Below are 25,868 nucleotides of genomic sequence, written 5' to 3'. Positions count from 1 at the left end.
TCCAAGAGCTGAGGATTATCGATGTAGCAACCTCGATTGAAGCGCGCAACGGCAGCAACCATGTTTGAGAGAGCCACAGAGAGCTTAACCAAAGTCTCTGGCTTATCAGCTTTGACGGGTGGCATCGCTTTAATCTGAGCAATCATTGTCCTGATCAGGTGCTCAGGTTGTCCATACCTCTCCTCCAGCGATGACATAATCAAGTCCACATTTTCAGGTGAGTACAGCAAGAATCTCACTGTCTCTTTTGCCTCTCCTTGTAGGCATTTTTGCAACAAAGCAAGCTTTTCAGCACTCGCATATTGACACGTTGTCGTCAAATTCTCGTACCAGGCAAGAAACAATGGCCAATCCTGCACATTTCCATCAAATTTGTGAGCATCCGTACCCACCGATTGCCTCATCATAAGACGTTCCATCATTTGAACCATATCCTGATTCTGCGTGACGGGCTTTTGCTCCTTCCCGGCATTCACAGCCGCCTCCAGAGCGCATTGAAGGTCATCAGCTGACATAGTGACGATCTTCTGTTTTGGAACTTCCTCTTGATGCTCCTTTGATGAATTCCGGAGTTTATCAAATCTCCCTAGAACCTCATCCAATTTGTCCTCCGACAAGTCAATCTGGTTATTTTGAGACGCTTTTTCAGTGTGATGGTTGAGCTCATCATTGCCCAACGGAGAATCTTCCTGTGCCTTGAGAAGACTACGACGCGTTTTCAAATTGCTGATTTCCAGCTTCAACATCTCCAATTCTAATTCTTTCTGCTTCCTCTCAGCATCAAGATCATCATTTTCCTCAAATCCATAGCGATTCGGAGGAACACCTTTATTCTGTCGTTTGCTCCTACGGGGCGCCATTTTGTCAAATCAATCAATGTACCACACACCGCAAATCCATAGGTCGCTGGTTCGACTCCGGCTCGAAGGACCAATTGTTAGGGATCGCAAGTCAAGTAGTGGACTGTATTTATATATTTTAATTTCCAAAATTATTCTACGGTGTGGGTGGGTGGCGAGGATGGCAATTGTAAGCAAATGAGGTCCAATGGCGAAAGTATGTATGAATGTGAGGGATTCTGCAATAAATTGTTCTAATTAAATTATTTCTAAATGTGCTACAAATGATTTTACCTATTTTAATAGCTAGCCGCTATTTGTCCCTTCACGCCTATCGTTTGCCTTTATCAAAATCCTATTCAAATTTAGTATTAATTAGCTACATTTTCATTATAATATATATATTATCTACCATTTTTACCTTTCTTCAATCGGCTATCTTAATCACTCAATATTTTTGCCATCCTTTGGCGCCGACAAATTCCTATGAAATCATTTAAACTATTACTACATATTCTTCATTATTTTGCATAGATATTTTCAAATTACTTACTTTTTTATATGATTTTCACAAATTTATCTTAGCGTCTCTTTGACTTCACTTATTTTTCTCTGCAAGAATACGCCTACTGCGATTAACTATAAACTAAACCTATCAATTTCCCCAAAGGAACTATAAGGGGCTATTCAATCCTCAACATTTATCCTTAGAATTAGTTAGGTTTAATTTAAAGAGAATAGACTAATTTTGAATAAGAATTTAGAATATTTGGGGTCGATTCTAACAAAAAACTTTTCTTTTTTTTTAATAACTTAAATGTTTGTTGTAAGATTTTGACAGTTGATGTTTTTAAATCGTTGTTTCGACTTTCTTTAAAAGAAGAACAAAGAATTAGTTGTTCCAGAAAACAATCAGAAAGAACTTTAAAGAGACCTGAAAAAGTAATTTTCTTTAAGCAACTCCTTTAAAGAAAGAAATAAAATGTCAAAATCTTTTAAGGTTTTTCCCAGAATACCAAAAATCTTATAATTGATTAATTGTAAGTAAAGAAAAGATATGTATCACAATCTATCCAATTCTTAGGAATAAAATTTATAAAGTTGGCAAGAACGTTTGATTCAAGTAGAGAAAAGAGAAAAGGCAAGAAGCCGTCATTTTAAAAAATAAAATCAATATTCTTTGATATCTCAGCTTCTGCATAATCTTCACAGATTCCATTCTCTTAAAGCTTTTAACTGATCTCTATTTTAATTCTTTTACCTTAAAAACGTTTGAAAAGCCAGGAAACTCCGTCTAAAATCGATATCTTATCCCATATTAAACCTACAATTTCTTTTCTTCTTCTTCTTTAATGGCTTGAGACTATTACCCTACGGGAATTGATTCAGTCTCACGTCCCATTAAAGGACTCGGCCTTTTTCACCAGCGCTCTCCATCCTTGGCGATCCCTCGCCATCCTTCGGCCCAGATCAGCAACGCCCAATCTTTAAAGATCATCAATCACTACGTCTTCCCATTCCTTTCTGGGCCTGCCTCTCACACCTGGCCCCATGAGGCTTAGGTTCAGTAGCTTCTTGGGCATTCTTTCGGCCGGCATCCTATGAACATGGCCTAGCCAACGCAGACTGGACACCCGGGACACCCGAATTGAGGCTGTTATGAGCGGTTTTTTTTTGTAGAGATCTTCATACAATTTCTTTTGCATATCAGTAATTCTATCAACGATTTTATAACTCATTTAACCACATACAATAGATTTTCATAAAAGAATTATTTATTATGGAAAATCTCCCCCAAAAATGGAATATCGTGACCTTTAACCACACAGAGAAACAATTTAACTGACCCACCGTGTCTTTAGGCTTATAATGTAAGCCAAAATGGATGGGTTGGAAAGGAGAACAAGAAAAGAGCTTAAAGGTTTTCTCTCCCTTTGGTTTTTAGCCACTAAACACGCGACAATTTAGCACCACATTGACTTTATTTTCTCTCCAAACCACCCACGCAGTTTTGTATGATAGTGCGGATGATTCATGAGCTGTACTATACACGTCGAAAGGAGTGAGAAAGGCCATCAACTACCTTCAATATACTTCATATAGCTTTTAGCAGCATGAGGTGAAAAGTCAATGAGCACAGAGGAATTTACACTCCATGTGGTAACATCCCTATTAAGTGATATTATATTGGATGAAAAAGAAGCAAAATTGAACATTTATTGTTGGCAAATTTTTGGGCATAATGCCAATGAATTTATCCACTCGCATCTTTTAGCACTTACTCCTGCATATAGGGGGGTGGGGGTGGTGTTGAATTAAATTTTGTTCTCCTAGACAACCGCCAATGGGGCGTCTAATCGTTTCTCTCCTACAGCTCACTCTCCCCAACGACACTCTACAAACATTTATTGTTTTTCAAAATTCACAACGTTCTCGTCTCTCTCTCTCTCTGTACTCCAAAAGGACGCCAACCGTGAATATTTTCATGCAAATAAACAACCCCTTTCCTCCTACGTAGCATACTACATACCATATGACATGCGGGGAGAGTTATTAAAACGCTGCAAACTCATTCTTCTGTCTTTCAGAAAAAGCCCCATGATACGATATTTTGTGCAAGAATTGAGTTCATTTACATTTAAACGCTCACAAAAACACCGCCAAGCATTTATCGTGTACTTTCCATCCCCCATTCGTGCGACAATTCCACCGCATGGTGGTTTGCTTTTAATATGCTCAAGAAACAATATTGCAAAACTCCCTCCCTGCCACATCAGGGGATCGGATTTCATATAATTTACAATTAAACCCACATTCCTTATTAAATTTTACCTTCATAATGACAAATATATTTTAATTACCTTCGCACAAGTCATGACAAGAAATAAGAACAAAGATTTTCCCACACTTTCTTGCTTTCATACGCTAAATTGTCTCTGTTGGAAAATTGCAATCAAACTCAATGGTGTGTCAATAATTTATTGCGACACACACAAATTGCTCCAAAATAGGGAATCTATATTACCAAAAAGCAATGAATTTACAGGAAATCAATACCTATTTTGTGCTCTGCCTTTTCGCACAAAACCCTGCAAGTGTTTCTCTCTATTGTGGCTAAATGAATTTAGGATTAGTTTTCATAAGACGCAGTACAAGGAAAAAAACTGAGAAGAAAGTCAAAATCAAATACACACACCTCTAGCAGAAAACAATTAAAAAGAGGCGCGTTTTGGGTTACTTTCTTGCGAAAAAAAGACCTCTTCATAGCCAACCCTATGGGCATATCCGTGGTGGATAAACATAAAACGTCGCATGATGAAAATCGATCGCATGTCCGCACTTCTTTTGTTGCCAGAAAACGTTATAACATATACCTATACGTTGAAACAATATTCTCATTCAGCAGTGATTCACACAGTGCAATGTAATACTCATTTCTTATCCAGACAGTATGTGCTTCAAATATAACGACCAGAAAATCCAAGATTGACCCAAGATGCTTTGGACAGTTTATTTGTCTTGTTTGTTTATCTATCTGTTTGAAAAAAACTTTATGCAATAGATCTTCATTGACACATTTAAAAAATATTTTAGCACAATTGATAGAACGTTTGTCTCCCACCGAGGTAACCTTGGTTCGAATCACGATAAGTTCAGGGTTTTATTTTCTTTTTCTTTTCAAGAATTGTTAGCAGAGTGTTATGAAAAAAATCTAAAATATCTAAATAACAAAAGCTAGATAGGATTTTCTTCAAAAACAGACCATCAAACAAATTATTAAACTTCTGCTGTTCTGAGGACATTCAACCCTGCTCAAAGTATCTTGGTTAGAACCACCCATTGAGCACTTTGTTCATGTCGATCGTTAAAGTGAAATAATATTTAGCAATGCTCTTGTGGTGCCAACGACGTGGATATTACGAAAAGACGAGAAACGTGATTGATACAATGTAAACAAGAAGAATAAAGTGGGTTCCCTATCATTCTTTTACTCCCAGCAAAGGATTGCAGTTTTTTCCTCCCTTCTTTTTTTGAGGGTTTACCGAGATGATGGAGAATATAATGTTTGTTTGTGCTGGGAGAGAAAAAAAAAGAATTCTTTTTCCTATGAGCAACAGTAGCTTTCAATAAAACATTTAAAGGTTTTTTTTTTCATTCAGAGCACAAAAGTATTGGAAAATGATTTTTCTTTTATCCTTCATTTCTACTGTGCCACATAGTACTTTGTGGCATGTAAATCCCTCTGTGGGGAGCCACAAAAAAAATCAATAGGACAATTTTTCATCCAAATTGCGAGACCTTCTTTTAACCTCCACATAAAAAACGTCTGCTGGTGTTCACATCAATCTCATTTCAACTCCTTCGCGCATTACAATCCGTGCAAACTCCCACACCCTCCACCCCTTTGAAAACAACGACCGGTGTGTTCGCAGAGAAATTTACACCTTATTAAATTTTCACGAGTTTTTTGCACGAAGATAAAAGAAGTAAAAGTCATTGGTAAAAGCACCAAGGACATATAATTTATATATTTGAACGACAAAAAGTTTGTCTTCTTTATCATCTCGCTCTCTTGCGCTCTTTTTTTTTTTACACATTATCATTTCTTTTTACTCTTTCTCGTGCAAAATACAATCTTACGTCTCGTCCGTAATGTTGTTACTATAAATATTGAAAGAAGAGCATTTTATTTATGTACATACATATGGAGCACATGAAGACGAAAATAAATTCACAGATGACGACAGATTGCAGGCCACGCGGAAATAGCGAGAATATAGCTGAGAAAAACATACAATGAGTGAATGAGTTAAATGCAGAAAGAAGACACCTTGATGAATTCTATCACGTTAAGAATTCTGCGGTCTTATTTGATCTTATGGCTTATTTACAGAACTTTTGCTTCTCAAAGGAATTTTAATGGATTTGAATTATTTAATAGATCAACGAAAGTTCTTTTAAAGTTTTGTATGTATCTTCTTTGATATTAAAGGAAATTATTAAAATTGCATGATTGGAAGAAAGTTTGAAGGATAGTTAAGTATTTAATCGTATAAAGAGGAATTAATTGATTTCGTAGTGTAATCGATAAGGTTCTAACGTCACAAACCAAACCCTCAGGTTCGACTCCAAGTACTGATCATTCTTTTTTCCTTCAATTTCTACCTCAATAATAACTATAAGCCACAAAAACAAACAAATAACTCGAAAAATACCCTCAGATTTGTTCTAAGTTAATCTAAATAGCTTTTGAATGTAAAACTATTTTCATTCACTCGTAAAATCGGTTTTGATAACCTTTTGTGTATCATCTTGCTAAGCCATAAGTTGAGCATTTATGTAACAAGATGCCCATATCTACAATTTCTTTAAATTTCAGATTACGCCACAACCCAAAACATGAAATTGAATCAAATATAATATCGGATTACAAGAAAACTTATCTACCAACCACACTAATCCGCTTTATACAAAATGCTCTGAGATTAGCCGGGGATATACTGAAGTATGAAGGAACACCGAGAGGCACCAAACCCCATCAATGCTTGTCGGATCGAATGAAAAAAAGGGGCAAAACTGATGCAAAATCAATTTGTAAAAAAAAGGTTAGAAATGTATCAAAAACTCTTCTTATATATGACGATACTACACCACACCAAATGGTTAAGAGATTGATGTTCCCTAATTTATTTCCTTGAGTGCTGATAGCCAGCGTAGAAGTGATGAAGAGAGCTAATGGTGAAGGCAAATGAATAGAGAAAGAAAAAAAAGATGAGAAACTATCCACCATGTGAATGAGATAAATACAATCATTAACAGAAATCGACGAATAGTTCCGCACAACATGCGAAAGAAAATTTAGTTCACAGAGCAAAACTGCGAGTGGGACCCAAAAAAATAAATTTAAAAAAATCCACATGAAAATTGGGCATAGAGGATGACTGTGAGGGACTGAATGTTGTAAAAAAAAACCGTGCCAGCTGTGAATTTTTCAGAGCAAATTGCGAAATATCTCTCGTACGAGGCTTTGCTTGTGGATCTCCCTTTTGCAAAATGCACGAAGTTTGTGCACGAAGCTTGAAATCCCATTTTTAAGTAAATACATAACGAAATTTTCTTGCCAACGCATTTTTTTCTTCGTCACTTTGCTTATGCTTCTCCATGCCAGCCGGTACCTCTCGATTGGCATCATCCACTTCAACTCAGAAGCAGCTGCAGAATTTTTTTTGGAATGAAATTATTTGGCTAAGGATCAAATTTTTGTCAATAAATTTTCCACCCACAAAAACCTTGGCGATTTATGTGACAACAAGCCCAAAGGGAGAGACGCAAAAAGTACACGAAAAGGAGTAGAAAATGATGTCATCGGGATTCAATTGAATTGCCATTTATTGTCGTACTCAACCCTAGGAGAATGAACAGCAAAAAAAAAATAACATAACACCACCCCCTCTTGCAATGCCAATGAGCCACTCATTCATTCAAGTACATTCGGTATGAATTGCTATGCTGAAGAGTTAAATGGAGAGTTGCGACCATATGCCAAATGCCTATCAAGTCCTCCACATCGTCCTGTCTTTTCCCTTTGCAATTTCCTCCAGAAAAGCGATGCTCAATCAAATGTCGGAATCCCTAATAAATCCCACAGGGACACACACACCGTAATACATTGAATTCCACTCTTTTCCCCATACAATGCGAATGGTGTGAATATGATACCATCGAATAATATTTAGGGGCATCCAGCCACCCCCAAAATTTTTCCAATTGTGTACGCGTAATGGCAAATTGGAAGAAGTGACAAATTTCCTAATGGTTGGGTGAGGCATATACAATACATTCACCAGAGGCAGGATAATGGAAAATTTGAGATATGGTTGGTGGCGTAGAAAATATGCAAGAGAAAAGAGGAAAATGGGTCTTCATTAAATTGAATGAGGAAATCCTGGTGAATATCTCAATTTATATAGAAAGCATTATTATTATTTCTATGCTAAATTTTGTATGCATATTAAAATGCCACGATGAGGGTGAATGAGAGTTTGCCTTTTCGCTATAAACATAATCTGTCTTAGTGTTTTAATTACACTTTCCTTAACAGGAAGGGTGGATACAGTGGGCTGAATTTTGTTAAAATCACTTTACAGAAATTAATTTAAAGAACTAGAGGACTTTTTCTTTGTAGGGAATTCTTTGTTGGTTGTTAAGTGAAATAGATGTTTAAAGGAGTTTATTCATCGGTAAAGGGGCAAAAATGTAAAATTACGATGCATTGTTTTGAATTTTCTGGCAGTTTTTAATGTCAATGAAAAATGAGGAATTTCTTTATCGATTTCTTATTCTTTTTTTGATTCTTAACAAACTTAACGAAGAATCGTGCCTTAATTGTTCTACAAATGAAGAAGTTTTTCCCTGAAACATGTAAATAAATTCTCTCACATTGTCCCAAGAATTCTATCACACACTGTTGTTGCAAAAAAGCATTTTCACTGAGAAATTGGTTAAACAATGTTCCCTAAATATTTATGCAAGATAGACTTAAATGTGCGAAAGATAAATGAAGTCAATTTGCAAATGGTTCTCATATAGCCGCGAGGGTAGGGGGGGAGGAGGAAATAATTATTGAAAATAATCTTAAAGATGCTATTTACCTTGGAGCTGGTTCCCCTTCGGCTTCGCATTCAATGATAAATGGTTTATCATTTTCATTTGTCTGCAGTGCCACCTGAAATAGTAGCTCATCTGTGGGTGGTTCCTTAATTATTCTTGGCGGTGAATGAACTGCAAAGCATAAGGGAAGAACATTTTTATTATTACAGACTCAATTAATTAATGACAAACAACCAAAAATGAACATAAAACAATTTAGAGAAGCTTTCATGTATTAATTAAATATTATTTTAATATCTCTACTCACTGAGTGCATTTGCTGTGAGGAATAATGCAGCGACAAGATAGAAACTCTGTCGCCACATTCTGATGGGCTCTTTTATTGCTCCTTCCTACTTAATATTTTTCAAACTCTCTACACTGAGAAATTTTCCTTCTGTAAGATTCACTTTTGATGTATTAAATTACTCTTGTTCAATACCGGAGAAAAATAAGATCACTTAAACACTAATATCGCAATTCAGAAATAATTAATTTCGTTGACTTTCCCGCTTTTTCCTTCTCACTCCGTCTAACGTAACAACACTTGTCAATGGCAGCACACAACTATTACACTTTCGTAGAATTTTTTTTTGATGATGATGATGATTTTACTCCTTCCTGCAAAGATAAATTAATAAAAGGAAAAGTGAATTAGAAATAAAAGAAAAATCATTGAGTTAAGAAAAGTTAATTAGGTAATTTGCTTTATCATCATCATGTACGGGTGGCACGCCGTGAGTGACGGTTTGAAAATGAGGGCATTTTTTTGGTGTAAAATATGAAATTCGACACGATACCCATCAGATCAAATAACATCTCTCCCTTTTTTTATAACGTTCCATATATTTCTTATTACACCCTCAAACTAAAGTTTTGTTCCCTTCCTACCACACGGTGGTAAAGTAATGGCTTTCAAGAACAATGACTTTGTACTTTTTTTTCTTGCTCACACGCATGGTTATAGTGGTTGAACATTATTTCTGAGTGTTTTTACTATCTTTGTTCGCCTAAATGTATGCAAAGACGATGTTTTTTACTTATCTAAAATTGTAGCAATTAATTTTTGTTTAATTAAATAACTATTCGTTCATTTAGAATTATTTTCAATTATAAACTATTCATTTGTAGATAAAATGCGATCGATATAATTTTTAATGCCTGATGAAAGACATAAAGAAACGCGAAAAATCAATTTGACGTAATTTTATGTCATAATGTCAAAATATTCGTTGATTTTTTATTTCAATTTCAACAAGTTCATAAAATTGAATTTTCTTCTGAATAAAATTCATTTCAACCCCTAAACACGGCCATTCCTGACAAATTCTCTCACTTAAAGTAAATTTCATATTTAAAAAAATAACATTTATTACCCTCAGGACACACGTGATGAATTTCTTTTATGAATAAATTTCTTCTCAAGAATATTTCACACCACTAACTTATTCTAATCATATAGATAGAATTTCTCCCCTTTCTTGATATGACTCTCGTGACTTTCTTTCGTCCTCCTCACCGATGAACTACATAGATATATTGCAATTTTTCACCAGAGAAAATGGAGTGGATATGACTTTGAGTTTATCATTGAAATTCATTATCCCCCAAGGCAGTTTGTAGCTTTAAAAAGGGGATAAATTTGAGAGGATGAACTTTCTGTATAAAAGTCAAAAACTATAGATGAGCTCCATAAGCATAAGTAAGGCTAATTTTCACACAGACACACAGAACTATTTGTCACCATAACGGAGCAACAATTCCCAACTGAATGATTCCAACACGACCAATAAACTGTACACAGGGCATTTTCCTGTCTGCATTTTACTATAAGTTTTACCATTGCCATATACCCCGTCAGGATGTGGAAGAAAGAGAGCAATAGGGAAATTGGTAATGGGAATTTTCTATATATACACGGGAGATACGCATGCGTTATTTTGTGAAGAAACAGGACAACACTTCAAGGATATGGCTATAATAAAATTTTGCAATTTCTCTCTCTTCAAATATCAAAAATTTTTCATCATTCTTTGCTGCTGCTGCATCATTAGTGGAAGGATGAATGTACGCGTGCGGAGGGAGGAAATCATGAAAATTGCAATGAAAAGCATGATAGAAAATCATGTGGAAAAAGGAAGTAAAAGTTTTGGATGTTATCCAAGGACAATAGAAAATTTTCCCCAGGGAGTTTCTTGAACCTTTCTCCCCAATACAAGCTTATACGATACATCCAATAACAGACAGTTCATTGAGTGAATTTTAAATCAGGAAAATAAGCACTGTTTCCACTGCATCGATGCACCCATTGATCAATAAAGAAGCTATAAACATGTACATCAAACTGCCAGTTCCTCCGTCTCTCTGGGTAGAGTAATATTTTGCAATTATTCAATCGTCTGTGCTCTCTGTGAGAAAATTGATTCACAATCATTCCGATGGCAATAACCTCTCATTAAATTTTCCCCACATTTTCCACCATCCATGTGCTTTTCATTCTTTGCACTAAATGTATACAATACATATTTATTTTAGTAATACACCAACAAAGGCGCACCATAAAAAGTAACCGCACACATCACAATGCAGTCCTAGGGTAAAGAACGAACTCAAAAATAGAAGAAAAAATCAATATGTTTTATTTTCTTCCCTCTCGTGCTTCTTCACACCTTTTCGCCGCATAATTGGTGCTATATAAGGAGGTTGAATCATCCATTGAGGGGTGCAAAAGGAAAAACAACTTGAAACTAATGTATATAATGGTTTGTGTGTCATTTTACATCCTATTTCCCCGTTAAAAGTGACATCAAACATGATTTTTAACATGCAAAAATAAATACTACACAATGCGGGGATAATTCGTTAAGAAAAGCAATAAATGTTGGTGGAATTGGGTAATTTAATGCAATTGAAAATTAATATTTCTATTCGATACAATTGAAACTGATTTTCCATTTAAGGAGAGACTGGGAACAACGCAAGCAGTGTGTCACTCCAACACAACACACCATTGAACTTCAAAGACAGACGATGGAAGAATTATTGAAACACTTGTAGAAATATTTGTGAAATTGTCTTTGTAAATTGTTCTGAGGAAAAAAAATTAGAATAACGCGTAATCTTGTAAATAGAATTAAAAAACGAACAAGAAATCGTCAGAAAGACTTCCCATTTTTTCTTTTATTTTGATTAGTTATAATAATAATAATAATAATAATAATAATATTTATTTCGTATCCAAACTGCAGCAGAAAATGTTGTAGAAAATGTAGAAATGTTGCAGAAAATTGGTAGATTTGCTTAGAAATTCAAGAAATGACGTCAGAATTATGTGTTTTCTTTTCTTTTCAATACATGAAACATTGATGCTGCTTATGCTTCCTCGATCATTTTGAAAAGCTGTTTAATAGATTCAACACTAAATAAGATCAAAAACACAAACTCCTGCATTTTAAACTGACTAAAAACACTATTGTGACGTCAATATTTTCATTTTTAAACAAATATTTATCGATTTTATCCAGCTTTTTCCAGTGAAAGATTGCAATTTTTTTTGTGATTTTTTATTTTTTTATCATCACTGTTTGTCTAACAAATTAAATAAACTTTTTTATTTTTCTTAAATATTATTAAAAAGACTTAATTTTTTTTAAATCCACATAAATTAATTAATTCCTCGAATTAAAATTTTCTTAATGGAAAGATAATTAGCTCCTTTTGCAAAATATTCTTATTAATAAAATTCAACTTGACTCAATTTTTATTTAATGGCCAAAGTGGCCACTTTCGTCCTCCAGGTTTGATCTAAATTTATATAATACAAATTAAGTAATATCATCAAATGATGATATGAGAATTTAATTCCCCTTAATCCAAATAAATAAATAAAGCACAAGATCAATATTTACAACTTTCTTGTCCTTCATTATTAAAAAAAAAAGATGGGGGCGCAATAAATCACCAAGGGAGTGTATAATAATAATACAAAGTTATATCTGGAATTTGTGTTAATCCCGGTATTTCATATCACGCGAAATTACTATCATTTCCAGCTTTGTTTCATTAAAATCCTCTCTTTAATCTTCAAAATTAATGGATAATTCACATTTCACATTGCACGTTTTTCATTTTTGCCCACATGCTATCATTATATTAATGTGAAATCCAAAAAAAAGAATACATAGTTGTAAAATATTATTTTTTATATCTATTCATATAAATGCAGTGTGTGGGAATAAAAATTTTCCTGTGAGAGAAGATAGAAAATATTCTTTTGCATTTAACAATGGAAAATAGATAGCTTTATCGTTGGTTTGTTATTCATTCTTTTTATCAAAAAATACAACATGGTAGGTACTATGTATATAAAAAGTCTTGTAAAAGTGAATTTTATTTGCTGGAGAATTACTTAAAATTCATCATAATATGTATTAAATGGAGGTTTTACAAGAATATTATCAGCTTTGCATGAATGAGAAGACATAAAAGTCAATTGACTTCAATTCAATAATTCCAATTTGAACGAATAATAAATCATGAATGAGTCAGAGAACTGATGCAATAATTAATTTGCAAATTTTTAGTGTCTCCGAGAAATATTCTCGTGCACAGATCTCTCGTTAAAAAGAGATGAACTGCATGGCAATTATGTTAAATTGATGTTTGAAAGATTTTCTTAAAAAGGAATGAGAAGACTCCACCAGCCAGAGGCTTCTGGACGAAAGCATGCAGAGAGATGGAAGAAAATCCATAGAAATATTGAAAAGTCAGCAAAAATGAACAACATGCTAAATAGTTTTCAATTTACTCTGTATGTTGCACTAATAAGGCCAAGACAATCTTCTTTTCTCAGCTCGCCTATTCCTCATAGAATTTTTCAAACGAATAGTGCAAAGAGAATTATTAAAATGTCTAACTGTTTTTAAAAGAATCTCTCCACCTAAGAAAGACTTTTCTGTGAGATGCAATTGCTCTCTAGCACATACCCTCGTGTGGTTTGGCACAACCTGTTAATATTGTAGGCAGATGGAAGTATGTGGAAGCTAGAGATGAAAAGCAATATATAGACGACCGATGAGAAGTCAGAGCGTGCACAAATACAACAAACATCTTCTCCATACCAGAGAGACACATTAAAATAATCTTAACGAGGTTCTCATTCACAATTTATGAAGTCAGACACTGCATACACCAAGTATTTAGATTGGAAAGAACCACTTCTTTTGAGCATCCAACATCTTGTCCCTGATCGCATTCTATATTTCCTCTAACAACCTCAACTTGAGAAAATTAATTCATTCTCTGTCATATACTCCTTTGAGTAATTGCTGCTAGAAAAAAAGATGCATTTTTCCATTTAATTATACTATAAGTAACATAAATTCATGAAATGACGTTCAAACACGCACTACTCGTATTTTCTTCGTTCACATTTTATTTTAATGAAATGCAAAAGAGGTGAAAGATAAGAAAGTTATGAGTGTGATGTATTGTTACTTGAATATATGATTTGAATGGGAATTTAATTACCTTCAGTGTTGTTATAAAATATTTGATTATGTAAAATATTTGACAATAAAATTTGTAATTCGATTATGATTTTATTTTTAAATTTTGTAGTAAACAAATTAGTTTAGTTTACAATGGAACTGAGTTATTTTGACTTGAGTGATTAATTAGATAGATAAGGAATTGAAAACAATACTTATTGCTTGCTAAAATGTTTATTTTTATACTCTTAGCTGCTGCAGAAACCGAGAAACGTACATAAAGGAGATATTTTTTAGTTTAGAACTTCATCTATTTCTCAAGAATAATTGTAAAAAATGAAAAGATGTTCTTTGTGTTTCTTAGAACGAATTATGTTCTTTACTGTGAACCATCACTGTATTTCTAAAAGATTTTCCCACCACATAAACCTAAAAGAAAACCCAAAAAACACAAAATTAATGCAGAAACCAACTCCGTGTTTCACGTTAAATTCCCATCAAAATAACGAAAAGTTCTTTGACAACTTTTAAGTGCTCTCTTTCCCATCTCACAGCTAAAGATAGCTTTTTGATGCTATTTTGCATATGAAGAGCTCGCTCATTTTTGAGAGTGAGTTCATTTAATTAATAGCTATTTTAATTGAAAGAAATCAAAGAAAGGACCCCATGCACTTGATATGGGCGAAGTACCTAATTGAAGGAAACGCAGAAAACAATTTTAACCTACCCAGTCTTGTAGGGAATCAAAAAAGGATAAAGAATCGCCAAAAATATTCACCATTTTCCACTGGGGTCACAACGAAAAAAGGCAATAAAGTTTTGTAAAAATTCAAAAAAAATTGGCCGCCATTCGCCATTTTGTTCATTTCAATGCATGAAGCATATGTTTCAATGCTTCGTCATGAGCTTGTCGATGGGAGTTTGACATTTAATTTTTTTTTTGGAGAAAATAAAAAAAATTGCGTATTTTTTAGTTTAATTATCGTGGTAAATGTGTTATACGTGTTGTTCAAGAGTGATTTTTATATCTGAATACCTGAAGGATGAATTCCCGCACAGCTTGTAACCGTCTTAGCGAGCACATCATTGGTCCTGGAAAAGGTCTTGGGAAAGGTGGTGCCAAAAAACATCGTAAGGTTTTGCGTGACAACATCCAGGGAATCACAAAACCAGCAATCCATCGTTTTGTCCATCGTGGTGGTGTGAAACGCAAAGGATTCCAGCGCAGAGGATCTCTCAATTCGTAAAAAAGCCATCTTCAAGACGATCCACGACCAATGTTTTTGGATTGCTTTGTTTTGTAACGAGAGATGTGCTCGTTGAGACGGTCACAAGCTGTGCGAGAATTCATCCTTCAGGTATTCAAATATAAAAATCACTCTCGATCAACACGTAAAACACATTTACCACGATAATTAAACTAAAAAAAATACGCAATTTTTTTATTTTTTTCCCAAAAAAAAATGAATGAAATGTCAAACTCTCATAGACAAGCTCATGACGAAGCATTGAAACATGTGCTTCATGCATTGAAATGAACAAAATGGCGAATGGCGGCTAATTTTTTTTGAATTTTTACAAAACTTTATTGCCTTTTTTCGTTGTGACCCCAGTGGAAAATGGTGAATATTTTTGGCGATTCTTTATCCTTTTTTGATTCCCTACAAGACTGGGTAGGTTAAAATTGTTTTCTGCGTTTCCTTCAATTAGGTACTTCGCCCATATCAAGTGCATGGGGTCCTTTGCTCTGGAAAACTTTCCTCATTTCACCCAAATTAACCCCAAATTTCACCACAAAATTACTCTGCGAAAATTGAAAGATTTAATTTAAGAAATCTGTATTTGATTGCAAAGAGAAATGTTTGCACTGTTAGTCATTTTCATAAATCATCTCTCGTCTGATGTATGAATTTAGTGGGATTCCGGGGAATTTCTTTCACTTTCAGACTTTTCAGATCTTTGTTACGAAAGCTAAAGTAAAGCTGACTGACTTGCATAAGATTTTTTTTTTCTAAAAGATTTTTTTTCTTTAAAATTCTTATTGATGATTTCATCTAAATGCCAAAGAATTTTGGCTAAAAAAGGAGAAGAAGGAGAAAAAGTAATTTTGTGAAGATGATTCAGGGGCAAATGGATTAATTCGCTTTTTCTTTGAATTCTTTATTGACTACAAATTATTAACTACATAAAAACCAATGCGAAAAGCGTTATAAAAAATCTAATAAGAGAGTCGATTCTGTTAAAAATCTTTTCTTTTCTAACAATACGACTTTGGTATTCTATAAAAAAAAAATGTTAAAAGATTTTGACAATTTTTTTTCTTTAGTTTTATTTTAAAAGGAATTTATTTATCCAGATTTTTAAAAAGACCTTTTGACTGTTTCCTGGACAAACCTTTTTTTATCTCCTCTAATGGGCTCACCATATGAATTCTTTCACGTAACGATAATAGAATGATTTAAAAACGACAAAATCTTACATCTTTTGACCTCTTTGACAGAATCTCCCTTAAGATTCAAAAAAAAATCTTTAAAATCATTTTTTCAAATAAGAAACTTTTTTCTTATAAGAATTCTCTCACGTTCATCTCATTTCCAACGATTCTTTCTATGGAAGAGACGTCTTATTGACTAAGAAATTGTCAGCTAATAAGATAAGAAATTTGAACCGCTGTGATCTTTGCAATTAGCTGCATTAAACATTAATTTTTCCCTGAATTAATACAATCTTTAGGCCAATATTTAAAGATTCTCAACTTATTCAATAAATTTTCTTGATTTTAACGAACATCTAAAAGAGATCTAAGATCATTAACTTCCCGAAAGATACTCCAACGTCTCTTCCCCTCAAGCTAAACATCAGCATGATCGCAAATCAAAGACCTACACGAATGATTCATCAACTACAAATCCACATCCGATCACCGATCATACACGCCAGCAATGAGAAGATCATTTGCGATCGCAATAAAATTCTGCTGACTTCCTCATCTTTTATGTTTGGACCCACAATCGATCGCGCATCCAACCCAAACAAACCCCGCTGTGTGTGTTTATTTGCACAGGACAAGGCATGCCTTCCGTCCTTATCAAATTTCTCGGGAGCTGCCGCTCTGATTCTGTCGCGCGCGCGAGTTTATAAATAAAAAAGAGAGCAAAAAATCGCGCGGATAAAATCATAAATATTGAGCCGAACGTGACGCAACTGCGAACCTTTGGCTGCTCGCAGATGAGATCACGCGTGAATTTAGACGTTCCTGCTCCCTGTCCCGCGTACAGGACCCAATCTCCATGGCCACAGCTTTCTTGACCACCACCGTGGACTACCAGCAATGGTCCCCAACGGTCGCGGAGCGTGTTTTGGCCTCCATGACGTCACCAAACGAGGTAGCAGCAAATCGAGACCCGTGCGAGGAAAACGCCCATTTGTGTGCCACGGTGAGAGACTCCACGGCAATTCGTGGGCTCTCAATGCATTGCAACCCCTTCATTGAATTTTTCAATGCGAAAATAAGAAGAAAGAGAATGCTTGAAAGAAGAACTTTTGCCCACCTGCTGTTTTGGCTAAAGATATCCTTCGATGGGGAAAAAAAGAAACTCCCAACTCCAGGAAAGCTGCGCGCTGGGGAAAAGTTGCACTTTTCTCGTGATTTTCAGCACTTGCACATTGCACTAATGGTGGATTGGATGGTGTGTCACTGTATGCACTGATTTTTCACTGCACACTCCCGTGAAATGGCTTTCAACCCGTGAAATTCCGTGAAAACTTTTGGGAAAAAGTTGGGCGCGGTGGTCAATGAGCCATCTTCTTCTTCTTTATTCTTCAAGCAAACCCAATGAAAATTATTTCTTTTCTATGTTTAGCACATCCCGCGAATTCCGTGGATTTGTCGTATGGAAAACGGCTTTTCTTGCCTTGAAATTTCAAAGTTTTGTGCGTTTTGTTGGTGTTCGATGAAATGCGATGTTCTTTGTTTTAATACAGCAAGTGCAGCAAGTACAGCAATTTTCTACGCGTAATTCAGTATGTAATTAAATGTTTTGGGGTAAATTAATGGAAATTCTTATAAGAATCTTAGGAATCTTAGCTTCTTCTTAGGGTTCTTAGAATTGTAATAGGATATTAGTTATTGGAATATTGAATATATTATACATAACTTTGTTTCGTAAAAAAAAAACAATTAGATTCAAAGGGAAAATGAGAAAAATAAAAGTAGCATTACTTTACAAAAGCTTCATCAAGCTATAGGGAAACGATTAAATTTATTTTCTTGACTTTTTTTAAAATTTTCTTTACAAAAAAGAATTTCAAAAAGTAAAACTTTTAATTTTTATATTATTGTCCCGTGATAATCTATAAATCATCACGGGACAACTATTGGCGACCGTCATATGCTGTATCACGAATATTTCTCTATTCCCGGTGAAATGTCAAAAAGACCGACTTCTTGGGGATTCGCAATTTTTGCAAAAACATACTGAATTTCCACATTTCCCAGCATTTTCTCAAGTGAAAAACAAACATAAAGCTACAAAGTATCGATTTGAATTGTTGGTGTGAAAATCATCGTTTGATTTCTTTGTGAATTTTTGGTGGAAATTTTAGAGCGTCAGAAAGCTCCCATCAGGGTAGTTTTTCTTCAGTATCCGGTACTTTTCCAACCTCCGGAAATATGTCACATCATTATATTGTAACCGCACAGAAGCCCACGGCGGTAACTGCGTGCGTAACAGGTGAGTCAGGAGGAGGATTTTCACATATTTTCCCTGAAAGGGGTATTGAGGTTATGTGTTGTTGTTTTGTAGGAAATTTTACATCCCCGACGGAGCTGAATTTGATTGTGGCCAAAAATTCCCGTCTAGAGATCTACTTGGTCACACCGGAAGGCTTGCGCCCTGTCAAGGAGATTGGGATTTATGGCAAAATTGCCGTGATGAAGCTCTACCGGCCGGCAAATGAGACCAAAGATCTCATCTTCATCCTCACCTGCCGGTACGATGCTATGATCTTGGAGTGCCGCACATCAGGCCAAGGGGAATTGGAGATCTTGACAAAAGCACACGGGAATGTGGCTGATCGTGTGGGGAAGCCCGCTGAGACGGGAATCCTTGCGGTGATTGATCCCAAAGCGAGAGTCATTGGAATGCGCCTCTATGAAGGACTATTCAAGATTATCCCTCTGGACAAGGAGACAAATGAGCTGAAAGCCACAAGTATTCGTCTAGAAGACATGCATGTGCAGGATTTGGAATTCCTCTATGGATGCGCCAATCCCACACTTATTGTCATTCATCAGGATCTCAATGGGCGTCACATAAAGACGCATGAGATTAATTTGCGCGACAAGGAATTCATGAAGGTTGCCTGGAAGCAGGAGAATGTCGAAACAGAGGCTTCTATGCTTATCCCTGTGCCTACACCGCTTGGGGGAGCTATTGTCATTGGTCAGGAATCCATTGTTTACCACGATGGGAATAACTACGTGGCTGTTGCGCCGCCAATCATCAAACAGAGCACCATCAACTGCTACTGTCGTGTGGACACAAAGGGGCTACGCTATCTCCTTGGGAATATGATGGGGAACCTCTTTATGCTCTTCCTGGAAACAGAGGAGAACTCCAAGAAGAATCTTTATGTAAAGGATCTCAAAGTTGACCTCTTGGGAGAGATTTCCATCCCCGAATGCATCACCTACCTTGACAATGGGGTACTTTTCATTGGTTCCCGACATGGGGATTCGCAACTGGTGAAGCTGAACACTGTAGCCGATGAGAATGGAGCGTACGTCGTACCAATGGAGACCTTCACGAATTTAGGACCAATCGCGGATATTTGTATTGTTGATCTTGAGCGCCAAGGGCAGGGACAGATGATCACGTGCTCAGGAAGCTTCAAAGAGGGCTCCCTGCGAATCATTCGCAATGGAATCGGGATTCAGGAGCACGCTTGTATTGATTTGCCGGGCATTAAGGGGCTCTGGGCTCTCAAGGTGGGCATCGATGATAATCCCTACGACAATACCCTGGTCCTGGCCTTTGTGGGTCACACCAGAGTGCTCACCCTGACCGGGGAGGAAGTCGAGGAGACGGAGATCCATGGATTCCTCAGCGATCAGCAGACTTTCTACTGCGGAAACGTCGCTTTCGGACAGGTGAGTCGACAAAACACACCGCTAATTGTATGATAATGCATTTTGTGAATGGAATGTAAACACATGAGCCACATTGTGAGCCACCCAAGGTCTCCAGACAATTTGAAATTTATTAATTAGGCAATTGATGATTTGTTAAATGAATAAATTAATAGTTTCTTTTTTTGACTATTGTAGATTATTCAAGTGACACCAGTGACAGCAAGGCTAGTTCAAGCACACACCCGGACGCTCCTGAGCGAATGGAAGCCACCAGGTGATCGAAGAATTGGCGTTGTTGCGTGCAATTTTGAGCAACTTGTGTGCGCATCGGCATGCGATGTGTACTACATTGAGGTCTGTGAGGGTGCCTTGGTGCTGAAGAGTCAGGTTACGCTGGACTATGAGGTGGCATGTTTGGATATTTCCCCGCTTGAGGAGCGCCAGACACGTGCTGAACTCGTTGCAGTTGGACTGTGGACGGATATCTCGGCGTGTGTCTACAAGTTGCCAAATCTCGAATTGTTGCACACAGAAAAGCTCGGCGGGGAGATCATCCCTCGCTCCATTCTTATGACAGCCTTTGAGGGCTTCACGTACCTCCTATGCGCACTGGGTGATGGTTCAATGTTCTACTTCGCACTAACCACATCCACGGGGGCACTGAGTGAGAAGAAGAAGGTCACCCTGGGGACACAGCCAACAATCCTTAAGACTTTCCGCTCCTTGTCAACCACAAATGTTTTTGCCTGCTCTGACCGCCCAACTGTGATTTATTCCTCAAATCACAAGCTTGTCTTTTCAAATGTAAACCTCAAGGAGGTGAATCACATGTGCAGTCTCAATGCTGAAGCCTATCCGGACAGCCTGGCACTGGCCACGAAGAATTCCGTCATTCTCGGGACAATCGATGAGATTCAAAAGCTCCACATACGTACTGTGCCACTGGGTGAGACACCCCGTCGTATTGCCTACCAGGAAGCCAGTCAGACATTTGGCGTTATCACGTTAAGGATGGATATTCAGGATTCTTCGGGGCTCATCCCATCGCGCCCCAGCGCTTCGACACAAACCCAAAATGTCACATCGTCCAATAATGTGGGATCACTGCTGAAACCCGGCGCTGGAGCGTCAGGAAGTAATGCGGAATTCGGGCTGGAAGTGGAGATTCACAATCTTCTCGTAATTGACCAGAACACCTTTGAGGTTCTCCATGCGCATCAGTTCACACAGTCCGAGTACGCCATGTCTCTAATGTCGGCTAAACTTGGGAATGATCCCAATACTTACTACGTCGTTGGGACTGCCATTGTAAATGCTGAGGAGCCAGAACCTAAGGTAAGAGTCTTTTATTCTGTGGTCTTGTATAACAGGGACGTAGTCAGGAATTTATTGACCAGGAGCGTTTTGAGGATTTTTCCTTAAAATTTTTAACCCATTAGGGTTCAGCACGTGGAGAATATGTTATGTGATGTTTGTAACTTATATGAAGATGTCGATCATGTGCTGTTTACCTGTCCTAAGTATGTTAGCGGGAGAGAAGATCTTGTCATTGCGTGTAGTGAAGTATGTGATAGTCCTTATTCTAGGGACATTGTGGCACTAGTCTTGGAGCAGAAAAGATTGGGGCCGTTAATGGGAATCGCTAATTTCCTGAAACGGAACATAATCTTCCTGTAAGGCAACCGGCTTGCCTCAAGACTGCAGTCTAGTAGTCCCCTTTGACTACAAATTTTCTAATTTGTAGATCCTGTAATATACAAAAAATTAGACATTATTCTTTCCAAATCATCCGTTAGAGGCCAAAATAGGTTTTATCGGGAGTTGAATATCTTGAGAACGACAAGTCCGAAAAACTCTACAAAAATAGTCCTGAGATCTAGGAATCGAATCCTCTTTGACGTTTTTTTTACATACGATTGTCGTTTCTTTTCTTACGTTTGATGTTCTGTCTTCTTCTTCTTAACAAATTTCAAAAGTTTAAATTCAACGGTTAATTTCATTTTCTTTTACCGATTCCCACAGTTCTTTATCTAATACGTAACGTATCGAGGGCTACATTGTAAAAACGGCTAAGTCGGCTAACTTTGTATGGGATCCGAACCGACTTAGCCGTTTTTACAATGTAGCTCTTGGTATATGTTTTACTTGGTTGACGTTTCATTCCTAACCTTTGATAATTCTTTTAAAAGCTTAACGTTTGTTATATTTCTTAACATTTTGACTTTCTTTTAAACGTCTGACTTCTCTTTTCAAATGCTTGTCATTTCTTTTCTAACGATTGACGTTTCGTTTGAATTTTTGACGTCTTTTATAACATTTTAGCTGTGTTTCTTTCAGACACAGCTTTTGTGTACCGAGCAAAATCGAAAGTCGTCAGATCGGGCTCAAACTTGGGATGAGCACGAATTAGGGTCCCTACATTCCAAAAAACGTATGCGCCAAAAAAAAGTTTTTTCCGGCCGGCCGGCCGTCCGGCCGTCCAGCCCTCCGGATTCTAAACTTAAATTGCAAGAGAACGGTGATAGATAGAGACTTGCGGTAAACGGCAAAGTTTAAATATCGACTGGAAAACATCCGATTATGATGTCAATTTTTATCCCCCACCCCTCCGTCCGCCATTTTGAATAACCTCAAAATTTTGTTTTGCCTATAATAGCTAAAAATCTGAAATTTTGGTATGTTATAGGGGCCATCAAGACCTTTCCAATGATACCTTATTTTCGAAAATCGGTCAAGTCGTTTAGTCAATATGGCCGCCACAATTTTTATCGAAAATCGACCATAACTCGAAAACGGCTTGACCTACAACTCTCAAAAGACGTTGTTCGTTGTTTTTTCTCACTTGCTCCTTGTCAAATTGTATTGCGCTGTCACTGTCAAACAAGAAACGCGGTTTCCTTGTTTTATAACCGCCTTTCTTGTTTGACAGTGACAGCGCGATACATTTTGACAAAGAGCAAGTGAGAAAAAACAACGAACAACGTCTTTTGACGCTGTCGTATGGGTACAGCTTTAAAGCTTAACCATACTTCAGCGTCAAAAGACGCTGTTCGTTGTTTTTTCTCACTTGCTCCTTGTCAAATTGTATCGCGCTGTCACTGTCACACAAGAAAGGCGGTTATAAAACATAGAAACCGCGTTTCTTGTTTGACAGTGACAGCGCGATACAATTTGACAAGGAGCAAGTGAGAAAAAACAACGAACAACGTCTTTTGACGTTGAAGTATGGCCAGGCCTTTATGGTATGCCTTTTCAACTTTTCCCGACTTTGAGCGTATTTAAACTAATTCGCGTTCTAGTTTGCTCTCACAAAATTGGTACACTGAAAGAAACACAGCTCTCGTAAGCTTGGTCAGCTTACCCGAACATTTATTTTTCTTTAACGTTTGAAAATTCCCTTTCTAATTTTTTTTTAAATGTAATATTAAGCATCCAAATATAGATTTTTTTTTTACTTTTAAAAAAATCTCAACTTCTTGAATTTTTAAAGGATATTTAGACACGCTTAACATACCCTCCCTGACTACGCCTCTTTTGTGTAAAATTCATTCTTATACTGATTCCGGATATTCTTTTTTTCGTGGGTAATTTGTAGATTGGAAGAATAATTATCTATCACTATGCCGATGGTAAGATGACAATTGTAGCAGAGAAGGAGGTCAAAGGTGCCTGCTACTCCCTCGTGGAGTTCAATGGGAAGGTCCTTGCAAGTATAAATGCCACTGTGCGTCTCTTTGAGTGGACAAGCGACAAGGATTTGCGACTTGAGTGTAGTCACTTCAACAATATCATTGCATTGTATCTCAAGACAAAGGGAGACTTTATCCTCGTTGGGGATCTCATGCGGTCACTCACATTGCTGCAGTACAAGCAGATGGAGGGGAGTTTTGAGGAGATTTCGCGGGACTTTGAACCAAACTGGATGACAGCCATTGAGATACTTGACGATGATACCTTCCTCGGGGCGGAGAACAATAACAACTTGTTTGTGTGCCAGAAAGATAGTGCCGCAACGACGGATGAGGAGCGCCAACGAATGCCGGAGGTTGCTCTCTTCCATCTTGGCGATATGATTAATGTTTTCCGCCATGGATCGTTGGTGATGCAGAATGTTGGTGAGAATACCACACAGACGTCCGGATGTGTTCTCTATGGAACAATTAGTGGGGCCATTGGGCTTGTGACGCAAATTCCACCAAATTTCTATGAAATCCTCAAAAATCTCGAAGAACGCCTCACGCATACCATCAAATCCGTTGGGAAAATTAGCCATTCAACGTGGCGGAGCTTCCACACGGAGATGAAAATGGAACCATGCGAAGGATTCATCGATGGGGATCTCGTGGAGAGTTTTTTGGATTTGAATCGCGATAAAATGCGAGAAACTGTCTTTGGTCTCGAGGTAGGTTTTTCTCGTTTTTTTTTTCGTAAAAGATTTTAATTAAACTTCTTTGGGGATTACGAAGAGCATCTGGCTCCCTGAAAAGGGGTCATCATCGTACGATGGCTAAATTAATTATCTTGAAATTTTATCCAAACAGATTGAATCTGAGGGAGTAAAGAAGGAGGCAACAGTCGATGACATTATAAAGATTGTTGAAGACTTGACGAGGATTCACTAATTATTGCGGATTTACCACACATACAGATCCCAAGAAAAACGAACAGTAAGTATGCTCCCCACAAATTCTCAATTCCTTTTGTTACATTAAATTGTCTTAAATAAATTGAGTTTTCAACTACAATTCTCACATCAGTTCATCCCCAATTGAGTGTGTGTGCGGAGGGAGGGAGGCTACCCTATCCATCCTCAACAATATAATGATGCTATAATCGTTTTATCCTGCAAAGTACCCTCTTGTGCATCGATTTAGTATACGTTTTAAAATAAAATAGTTTGCTGAATTTCTCTCCTCATTTAGTGCGCTCAACTATAGAATGTACATATATAGTGGATTTTATTGAAATTTCCCTTCACAAGAACGCAGTTCAAGGGGCCACACAGAGACACAGGGATGGGGCAGCACCAAGCAGGGCAGACATAGAAATTAATTGAGACAAATATGATTAATTGAGTGTGAAAATAAATTTATGGAAAAGGTGACGAGAAGGTCGATTGTACTGATGTGAAAATACAAATTGAGCATAAGAAAAATTATTATTTATGCTGGGATTTCTTTCTCTCTCTCTCTGACGCATTCCGGGGGTAAAAATTGTACAATTTATGCTTAATTTTTTTTAAGGGGACTTGCTCTGACAGGCTATCAATCAAAAGTCCCAAAGCTTATATACGGATAGAGAGAAAGAGAAAGTGACTGGATAATGCTGTGAGAGAGTGATTATCTTCTCGAGGAGTTGTCTTGATGTGTAATCTCTATTGCAAGGAGAACCCCCGATGTGCCCTTGAAAAATGAAAAATGTTTTTCTACGAATCTAAATTTGTGAAAATATCACAAAAGTACTTCATTATCAAGCGTTATGGAACGTAAATTTTTGAATTAAATTTCTAACTTGCCCTGACACGTGTCGCCAACAATGAGAAGGAAAGCAAAGTAAATCTAGAAAATACAGACTTTGCAATAAAATGTTTCAATTTAATTTATTTCATTGCATTTTTGCTTATTTTGCGAGGTATGCATGTGGAATGCTTAGGAAAACACAAAAGCTCCGCTTTTTTCTTAAGCTTTTCAGCAATGTACATTTACGGTGAATTTACCAGCAAGTTAACTAAAATTATTTTTAGTGTGAATGTAGCGT

The 25,868-nt window shown here is 36.7% G+C and overlaps 3 protein-coding genes across 8 annotated transcripts in view; 2 read left to right on the top strand and 1 right to left on the bottom strand.

Moving 5' to 3' along the window:
- Window positions 1-17,812, bottom strand: part of LOC129789577 (neuroglian) — a 41,335-nt gene extending 23,523 nt beyond the window's left edge. For all 3 annotated transcript variants that reach the window (XM_055826466.1, XM_055826467.1, XM_055826468.1), the window contains exons 1-3: window positions 17,530-17,812; window positions 8,758-9,110; window positions 8,492-8,621 (exon numbers count right to left, since the gene is read on the bottom strand). In XM_055826466.1, coding sequence (XP_055682441.1) covers window positions 8,492-8,621; window positions 8,758-8,815 — 188 coding nt within the window. In that variant the 5' untranslated portion in view covers window positions 8,816-9,110; window positions 17,530-17,812. The remainder of the gene's footprint in view (window positions 1-8,491; window positions 8,622-8,757; window positions 9,111-17,529) is intronic.
- Window positions 1-25,868, top strand: part of LOC129789572 (uncharacterized) — a 656,748-nt gene that overhangs the window by 285,822 nt on the left and 345,058 nt on the right. The gene's annotated exons all lie outside the window — the stretch shown is intronic.
- LOC129789582 (DNA damage-binding protein 1) lies at window positions 18,386-25,713 on the top strand. Of its 3 annotated transcripts, none has more exons than XM_055826477.1 (6): window positions 18,386-18,711; window positions 18,784-20,129; window positions 20,307-21,446; window positions 23,707-24,513; window positions 24,653-24,778; window positions 25,034-25,713. In XM_055826477.1, the coding sequence occupies exons 1-5, from the start codon at window positions 18,651-18,653 to the stop codon at window positions 24,731-24,733; spliced, it is 3,435 nt and encodes a 1,144-aa protein (XP_055682452.1). In that variant the 5' UTR covers window positions 18,386-18,650; the 3' UTR covers window positions 24,734-24,778; window positions 25,034-25,713. The 3 variants fall into 3 exon arrangements, with proteins under 3 accessions (XP_055682452.1, XP_055682451.1, XP_055682450.1); XM_055826476.1 differs by having other exon boundaries at window positions 24,844-25,713; XM_055826475.1 differs by having other exon boundaries at window positions 18,387-18,711; window positions 24,869-25,713.

The sequence above is a fragment of the Lutzomyia longipalpis genome, chromosome 2 (genome assembly GCF_024334085.1).
Source record: "Lutzomyia longipalpis isolate SR_M1_2022 chromosome 2, ASM2433408v1".
Classification (NCBI taxonomy): domain Eukaryota; kingdom Metazoa; phylum Arthropoda; class Insecta; order Diptera; family Psychodidae; genus Lutzomyia; species Lutzomyia longipalpis.
The sequence above is the reverse complement of the archived record's forward strand: the minus strand, read 5'-3'. Positions and strand labels throughout refer to the sequence as shown.